This window comes from Bos indicus, chromosome X (assembly GCF_029378745.1).
Source record: "Bos indicus isolate NIAB-ARS_2022 breed Sahiwal x Tharparkar chromosome X, NIAB-ARS_B.indTharparkar_mat_pri_1.0, whole genome shotgun sequence".
Taxonomy (NCBI): domain Eukaryota; kingdom Metazoa; phylum Chordata; class Mammalia; order Artiodactyla; family Bovidae; genus Bos; species Bos indicus.
The window spans coordinates 121,408,493-121,417,834 of record NC_091789.1 but is presented as its reverse complement, the minus strand read 5'-3'; the positions used below and the strand labels follow the sequence as shown (position 1 = coordinate 121,417,834).

Below are 9,342 nucleotides of genomic sequence, written 5' to 3'. Positions count from 1 at the left end.
TATCTCCTGGCAGGGAGGTGGTATGAGGCATTCCTTCACTTACCTCTGGATCATGGGGAGGTCTGAAGTGTCTACATCAGAGTAGCAGAGGGAAGGGTGCCAAGGCTCCGCCAGGACTTGACGTGATAATACTGAAGTAGAACTTAGAAAACCCCACTGCTGGCACCTGCTGTCACCTGAGTAAATCCAGAGGAGGGCTGAGAGGATGCAGAGGAAAAGTAAGGCCTCTGTTCTTCCTCTGTGGGATTCTGTGGGAACAGGCTGTGCAGGAAAACAGGAGCCTTGTGGGTTCCTAGAGCAGTGTCCTCAAGGACACCTGCAGAGGCGGCCTTTGATTAAGCCAAGTAAGAGTCTCCCTGTTTTAAGGTGCTCATGTCACCTCTTTCTCCATCCTCCAGGTGCCTGAATCTCCTGTGTATTGGCCCAGACTCCTGCCTGCGGTTCCTGGCCACAGCCATCATGCCCCATGGGCAGAAGAGTAAGCACTGTGCTCGTGAGAAACGTCACCAGGCCCGAGCTGAGACCCAGGGTCTTCATGATCAGGCTACCACATCTAGGGGAGAAGAGACCACCTCCTCTTCCCCTCCTGATTCAGAGAGCACTCCCTCAAGCTGGTCTGCTGCTGGCACCGCCACGGAGCCTCAGGGAGCCCAAGGCACCACCAGTGCTGCTGCAGGTGCTATATGTAAAAGATCTGGTGTCGGTGGCATAGCACGCTCAAGATCTGCAGTGCGTGGCACAGCATGCTCAAGATCTGGTGTAGGTGCCGAGGGACAAGTTCAGGAAGGTGAAAATTCCTCCCAAGCCTCAGCTGCTGCTGCGAGCTCTCACAGAGATCTTCTGACCAGGAAGGCAGAGATATTGGTGCAGTACATGCTGTTTAAGTATAAGATGAGGGAGCTCATTAAGAGGTCCGAAATGCTGCAGGAAATTAATAGAAGGTACAAGGAACAATTCCCTGAGATCCTTAGCAGGGCCTCCGAGTGCATGGAGCTGGTGTTTGGCCTGGTGCTGAAGGAAGTCAGACCCAACAGTCACTGCTATACCCTGGTGAGCCACCTAGATCTCAGCGCCAGTGAGTCTATGAGAGGTGACCGGGGGCTGCCAAAGAATGGTCTTCTGATGCCTCTGCTGGGTGTCATCTACCTGAATGGCAACCACGCCCCTGAGGAGAAGATCTGGAAGTTCCTGAATATGCTGGGCATCTATGATGGAAGAAGTCACTTCATCTTTGGAGAGCCCAGGAAGCTCATCACAGAAGATCTGGTGCGGGAAGAGTACCTGGAGTACCGCCAGGTGCCCGGCAGCGATCCCCCTCGATATGAGTTCCTGTGTGGTCCTAAAGCGCTCACAGAAACAGGCAAGATGAAAGTCCTGCAGTTTTTGGCCAAGGTCAAGGATTCGGTCCATCCTGCCTTGCAGCCTCAATATGAAGAGGCTTGGAGAGAGGAAGTAGAGAGCACCGGAGCCAGAGGTGCAGCCAGGGCTGGCACTTCTGCCTCAACCAGGCCTGGCACTGCTGCCTCAGCCTCTGCTGGCACTTCTGCCACAGTCAGGCCTGGCACTGCTGCCTCAGCCAGCGCTGGCCCTTCTGCTTCAGCCACTGCACGCCCCAGGGCCGCATCCAGCCGCTCATCTCGCCCCTAGTGTGATCTGAATCCTGTTGTTCACTTTGTGGCTGGACAAGCCGGTCAACCTGTGTTCCTGATATGCATCAGTAACTTGTTGTCTTTATTTCCCCCAATTTTCAGTTGTTAAAACTTTTCAACAGAAAGGTCATTTAGAGTCATGATATAAGTATATGAATAACATGGGTCACACACACTTTGCTGTTTGTCAAATTTAGGAGTAAGAATTTTGTTTTCTCAAATAAGTATTGGAAATCCTCACATCACTTTTGTGATCCAGGATGAGAATAACAGCACTTTAGGATGAGAGTGTCCTTAGAAATGTGAAAGACACCACACTAATAGAGGCTTAGAACATTGATACATTGTTAGGGAGATAGCTGAAATGTCTTCAGATTTTGGCTGGCTTTACTCTCTGCTTAGTCTCCCTTTTTGTAAATGTAAAAGACACATACTTGCCTCTACTTATGGTTTATGGTTTTCAAGAATGAGAATATACATTATAGCAAATGATTTATTCGTGGCTCTTCTTTTACACAAACGTTGACAATCTGCTCTTAAGAAGTCTTCATGCTTCTACTGGTGATGTTTGTCAAAAAAAGTCCTAGCCTCTGTCCACTCATTATAGTTTCTCAGAGATGCTGTCATTGTATGGAAGAGGCTGAGATACTCTCTACTTCAGGAAGAACAAGAAAGAAGCAGGGTAAAGAGGGATTGGAGAGAACATATTACTTTGGTTTCATTCCTAAGCGGAATTTTGGCTGATTTGGGAGATTGGGTCTCTTTTTTCCCCACTTGGAACACTGCATAGTTCCTGACATCTGATAGATTGAAAAAAAAATCCAGCTGATGTAACATCTGAGGTCAAGATAATCATAGTAATAACTGCTGTTGCTCCTAATTTCTCAATAGAAGAGGTGACGTGACAGAAGCTTTCCATAAATACTTATATTCCACCAATCTGACAAGAAAGGGCTTATCGAACTTACTTCACAGGAGAGAGCCCAAGGCTCATAGAGTTACGGTTTGGTTTTGTGCTGAAATACATAGGGCTGGTAAATGACAGCTGGCAATAGACTCCTGCTCTACACTACTTTACCCACTCCAGTGTTCTTGCCTGGAGAATCCCAGGGACAGGGGAGCCTGGTGGGCTGCCGTCTATGGGGTCGCACAGAGTCAGACACGACTGAAGCGACTTAGCAGTAGCAGCTACAGTACTTTAGCACTCATACTGTTGTTCTCCTCACAACCTGAGACATACCCTTGTCTTTGTTCTTTAACAAGTCCTTTTAACATTTGACATTTCCTTTTCCTTATATATCTATCATTTATTTATTTATTAGGCTGTGCTGGATCTTAGTTGCTGCACGTGTGGTCTAGTTCCCTGACCAGGGAGCGAACCTGGGCCCCCTGCATTGGGAGCCTGGAGTCCTAGCCATTGGACCACCAGGAAAGTCCCCACCCTGTATCTTTTATTTCAGTGCTTTTCTCAGTACTCCAAAATTTGTCCTAGGTGATAGAAAAGAATGCCCTCATGCTCAAGCTACTAGATTGAAATGTGTAGCCAGAGCAGTAAGAATACCAGATATACTTAACCAACGATATGTATCCCTTATTCATTACTCATAGATAAGCGAATGAAACAATATTCAGGGACAGTACAAGCATGTACATTGGCCATGTTAGATAACCTCTGAAGAGCAAGGAGTCTCCATATCATCCTTACAGTCTCTTCCCTGTGGAAAGTAAACCTATCAGAACAGAAATGACATGAGAATCTTCACCTGGCTGATGAGATAGATTGATCTACTTTTTTTTCCCTAAAGGACTGCCACCTGTCCTGGGACTCCCGCCTTGGACTATAGCTTCTCCATCTCCCGTCACTCCTGGGACAGGGACCCATTCTCTGTAGCACTGCAGAGCAAACATAGCTCAGGAGTTTGTAGACATGTGGAATTTCCCCAAAGACCTTTAATCCAAGACACAGAAAGCAAGATGAGGGCCCCAGGTAGGAGGATTGAGGAGAGCAACACCTAAGAATATGGGGGATGGTGGTCACTGGGACAGCATTCCCTTCTGATCTCAGACACAGAGGAATTCAGAACTGGTGGGCTTAGCCTATTAGCCTTAGCATAGCCTCACTTATTCTTCAGGTGTGTCAAACTCCCTTCACTGTGCCACTTAGGCCTGGTGACATGGTGAGTCCTACTCACTTCCTCCCAGAGGATCACATGGAGGTAAGGAACCTCATCCTGATCAAAGGGAGCAGCCAAAGCTCAGCAGAAGGATGATTTCCATGTTGTGCCAGAAGTCAAGGTAAGGACCCTGAATTCTTGAAAAGACCACTAGCCTCAAAACAGTGGGGGCAGAACATATTACTTCCACTCCTGTTAACCTCAGAAGACCATGGCCTGTGGTGGGACTATGAGGCAAACTCCTCTTCTTCCTCAGGGATCAGGAAACTAGTGGCCTGGGTGGAGAAGCTTTAAGGCAAGTCAGGGAATGTTTCCAGTTGGGGAATATTTCCAGGTTCTTTCCAAGACAGTGAGGACAGCAAAGAATGTGGGAACACAAATACCAGGATGGCCACACAGTATGTTCCCTACTCTCAGCCTAGAAGGCCTCAGGCAGATTTACCAGGCCAAGGGGCACTTCAGCTATGACGGAGGAGTAGCAGGAAAGTTAAGGTTTGGTCTGATGGTGGTGTTCCCATGTCAACAGAAGGGGGAGTCTTGGGCTTGGCTGAGAGTCAAATTTGGGACCCTGATTTGAGCCCCTGAGAAGAACTGTCTGTCATTCCCAAGGAGCTTGCCACAGCTTTCATTCTTGTGAGACCATGGGTAGGGGTGGCTAGATAAGGCCACTCTTACTTCCTCCTCCAGGCTCACAGGGAGGTATCGGTCTTACTATGAGGAGACAGGCCTCAGGTCAAGAAGGAAGGGATTCCCCAGGCCCCACCAGAAGTCAAATTGTGAAGCCCGAGTGGAGACTGAGGGGTCTACTCATCCCTGAATAGAGGGAACAAAGGAGAGCCATGCCCTCCCCTTTGATGTGATTCTAGAAAGCTCAGGGGAAGACTGTCAGGCAAGGCTCTCCCTCACCTATTATACCAGGCCTTCTTCTTATACCAGGCCTTCTTCTTCTTGTTGATTTGCTAAGTCATGTCTGACTCTCTTGTGACTCCATGGACTGTAGGCCGCCAGGCTCCTTTGTCCATGGGATATTCCAAGGAAGAATTCTAGGCTGGGTTGCCATTTCCTCCTCCAGGGGATCTTCCTGACCCAGAGACTGAGTCTGCGTCTCCTGCAGCTCCTATATCTCAGGCAGATCCTTTCCTGCTGAGCCATCAGGGAAGCCCTATATCAGGCCTAAGGGAGGTGAGATCTTCGTTGCAAAGTATAGCCACGGGTCCTGAGAAGGGAGGGATATGGTTGGTGCCTGCCAGGCACTGTGGCAGATGCTTTACAGTTACCACCACATGCCACCAGTCCTTCCAGACAGGGCTTGTCAAACTCCCTTCACAGTTAAAGAGCCTGAGGCTCTCTCAGAGAGTTTAATGATGTGACAAACTTTTCCATGGCTGTTTAAGTGACAGGGATGGCCATAAGCCCTTGATTTGAGTTAGTCTAAAGCTCACCCTCTCACTCCTGCAAGCCTGATCTGACCTTATGCCCTTAATTCCCTTTTTATTCTCCTTACTGTGAAATGTATGAAGCATTAAGAAGAGGAACTCTCAGGTCCAACTATTATATTTTAATACATAGCCAGAGCAATAATAATAATAATGCCAAAATAAATGTGACATATGAAGAGAAGAAAAAAGAGATAGTGTTTGCTAACAATAGGATCATCTGTCCATACATATGAGGGTTCAGAAATCTTAAAAGATCTGAACGTTTTAACTTTCAGATAAGCTTATAAGATCAGTAAGGGACGCAAAAAAATCATCTCACAGCCATTCCTTTGTATAAAAAATATCTATTAGATCTAAAATATAAAGTTTATTTATTAGAACAGAGATTGTCTGAGAAGTCTGGCTGAAGGAGAGAAGGGACAGGTTACTACGTTTTGTTTCTCTCACAGGTCTCTGCCTGGGCCCCCTTACTTATGCCATGGATTTCCTATCTCTTATCACTCCTAGGGCAGGGATTCCTTCTCTGCAAGGTCTGCAGTAGAGAAAGTACTCAGGGCCTTTCAGGGATGTGGCATTTCCCAAGAAGGCTTTAATCAAAGGGGCAAGGGCCTTTAGGAAGACACCCATGCAACTGGACTGAGGAATGCAACGCCCCAGAATATTAGGTGTAAGAAGGCTTCAGGCAGAGCTCTCAAGCTGAACATCTCTTTTCTCTGTTGTCTCAGTACAGTTGTCAGGGACATGAGACCTTTGGTCTAAGGAGGGCAATCTCAGGTCAGAGTAGGAATTGTCAAATATATATGTGAAGCCCCTTAAAAAGAAGTGAAAGAAATAGCCACCCAGAACCACTGGGGTTCTGTAGTGTCCACTTGCTGCTGTCAGCCCTCGGAGGTCCTGAATTCCATCATAGGATGAGGTAGAGAGAGGCCTTGAGAGCTGAGAAATACAGAGTGCTACCGCCGTGGGCAGAGCACATTCCAGAACCAAGTCTGCCAGCTCCTCCCACATAGTGACATCCAGGGAAGATCCTTCATCTTGAGGTTGAAAAGAGAAGTAAGTATTTCAAGTAATTGAGTGCCAAGGTGGATCTGAAGGGAACACATTTTATGTCTTGTTTTGTTCTTGCTTGACCTCAGTAACTGGGAAATGTATCTTTTTCTGTTTAGGGCTTTCTTTTTGGCACTACTGAAATACCCTTCTTGTAATTGAAGGTTAATTTGACTTCCGTATTTGTGTTTATGAACAAAGTATATCCCATTTATTGCTGTATTTCAATATAAGTCGTGTCCGACTCTGTGCGACCCCAGAGACGGCAGCCCACCAGGCTCCCCCGTCCCTGGGATTCTCCAGGCAAGAACACTGGAGTGGGTTGCCGTTTCCTTCTCCAATGCATGAAAGTGAAAAGTGAAAGTGAAGTCGCTCAGTCGTGTCTGACCCTCAGCGACCCCATGGACTGCAGCCTACCAGGCTTCTCCGTCCATGGGATTTTCCAGGCGAGAGTACTGGAGTTGGGTGCCATCGCCTTCTCCTTAAGTGAAGTCAGACAAAGACAAATATCACATCACTCAAATGTGGTGTGATAGAATTCTATTACTATACACTGTCCCATCTCTCTCTTGTGAATGGATAAACGGCACATCAGCCTGTCATCACAGGTAAGTGTTTTCTCTTAAAGTAACAATGTTTTCAGTACTTTATTATAAATATGACTGAAATAGTGTAGGATATAAAAATTTTTAGTGATCCATTCATTACTATATATGCTTGGCTACAATGAAGCAATCCTATCAGTTACACTAGGCTACTATAAAGCAATCATATTGCTGCTTCTTCATTATCGATGCTTGAATCATTGTACCTGTAACTATGAATTGCTTTTCACATTATTTTTTCATTTTTGATATTTAGTGTTTTGCATCTATAGTCTTTTTGTCATATAAGGCAATATATTTATATGACAATATATGTAATATTGTCAATAAGGCAATTGTCAGTTCTTGCAAATGCATGCTGTAAATTTATAATATTGATTAATACACTCCTGTGAATATATTTTCTCTTAAGATTTTCTTAATAATATTTTGTTTTCTCTAGCTTACATTATTGTAAGAATACAATAGCTAATACTTATAGCTATGTCAACTAGAAAGAAAGGAATACATCAAGGTTGTGTATTGTCACCCTGCTTATTTAACTTATATGCAGAGTACATCTTGCAAAATGCTTGGCTGGATGAAGCACAAGCTGGAATCAAGATTGCAGGGAGAAATATCAATAACCTCGGATTCGCAGATGATACCATCCTTATGGCAGAAAGCAAAGAAGAACTAAAGAGCCTCGATGAAAGTGAAAAAGAAGAGAAAAAGCTGGCTTAAAACTCAACATTCAAAAACCAAAGATCATGGCATCCGGTCCCATCATTTCATGGCAAATAGATGGAGAAACAATGGAAACGGTGAGAGACTTCATTTTGGGGGGCTCCAAGATCACTGCACATGGTGACTGCATGTGCATGTGCAGTTGCTTTTCACTTGGTATAATGTTTCAGTTATGCAAGATGAACCAATTCCAGAGATCTGCTGGGTAACATTGTGCCTATATTTAACATTACTGTATTGTGGGCCTAAATATTTAAGTGAGTAGATCTGATGTTAAGTGATTTTACCACATCAATCATTTGAAAAGTTGATTGTCTTGCTCCCTGTCTAGGACAGAGGAAGATGATTAAGTGCAAGCATTTAGAGAACTCTTTTATAATGTTAGTGAGAATGTTGATGGGTGCAACCATCGTGGAAAACAATATTGAGGTTCCTCAAAAAATTAAAAATTGAATTACCATATGATTCAGCTAGCCCACTTCTGGGTTTTAATCCAAAAAAATTAAAATTAGACTCTCCAAGAGATATTTTCATTCCTGTATTTGTTGCAGGATTATTCACAATAACCAATACAGGGAAGCAGCCTAAATGTCCGTTGATGTATCAATGGATAGATATATGATATATATATATCATGGAGTGTTGTGTGTGTGTGTGTGTGTGTGTGTGTGTGTGTGTGTGTGTGTGCGTCCTCAGTCACTCAGTTGTGTTTGATTCTTAGAGAGCCCATGGACTGCAGCTCACCAGGCCTCCCTGCCCTTCACTCTCTCCAAGAGTTTTCTCAAACTCATGTCCATTGAGTCAGTGATGCGATCCAACCATCTTGCCTTCTGCTGCCCCTTCTCTTCCGGCCCTCAATCTTTCATTCCTAGCGTCAGGGTCTTTTCCAATGAGTCGGCTCTTTCCATCAGGTGGCCAAAGTATTGGAGTCAGATTCAGCATCAGTCCTTCCAATAAATATTCAGGGTCGATTTCCTTTAGGATGGACTGGCTTGATCTCCTTGCTATCCAAGAGACTCTCAAGAGTCTTCTCCAAGATCACAGTTTGAAAGCATCAGTTCTTCATCACTCAATCTTCTTTATGGTCCAACTCTCACATCCATACATGACTACTGGGAAAACGATAGATTTGACTACAGGGACCTTTGTCGGCAAACTGATATCTCCATTTTTTAATACACTGTCTCGCTTTGGAGCCTTAGTTAAAAGCAGAGCCTTCAGCGAGAGGTCATTTCAAGGGAAGTTGCCTGGTGGGCTAGAGAGACAGTGGGAGTGGTGAGCAAGGCCAGATCCTCAGATGGAGGGCCTCAGAGAATCCACAGTCTCCTGGACTGGTGACCTTTACCCTGGGTTGAGGGAGCCAGAGACCTCTCCTTAAGGACCTACTCTATTATTTTATCTTGTGTGTAACTAGGCAAATTCTAGACAAGTTCTAGACTTTTTGTTGGTACTTAAATACGTGGAAATATTCATTATTTAGATGAAAGGGTATCTGGGAGGGAAGATACTGATCAATGACAAAATTTCTAAGAACTCTGAGTTGTTTCCAATGGGGAAAGATTCTACCTCAAGCACATTCCATGTCATATCCTCTGGTGTGAATGTTATATGATTGTCCTTGCTAGGCAACATTTTAATTCACTGTGATTTTCTTTGTCTTGGAGTTTGGGTAATGTGCTGGAGTTCAGGGGGCTAGTGAAAC

At 45.0% G+C, this 9,342-nt stretch overlaps 1 protein-coding gene across 1 annotated transcript; it reads left to right on the top strand.

Annotated features, from left to right (window-relative positions):
* The first annotated feature begins 423 nt into the window (after nucleotides 1–423).
* LOC139181148 (melanoma-associated antigen B4-like) lies at nucleotides 424–2,103 on the top strand. The gene has a single exon (XM_070784006.1). The coding sequence runs from the start codon at nucleotides 460–462 to the stop codon at nucleotides 1,645–1,647; it is 1,188 nt and encodes a 395-aa protein (XP_070640107.1). The 5' UTR covers nucleotides 424–459; the 3' UTR covers nucleotides 1,648–2,103.
* Nucleotides 2,104–9,342: the final 7,239 nt, after the last annotated feature.

Coding starts and splice junctions, on each gene's coding strand:
- LOC139181148 (XM_070784006.1), top strand. CDS start 460: ATGCCCCATGGGCAGAAGAGTAAGCACTGTGCTCGTGAGAAACGTCAC.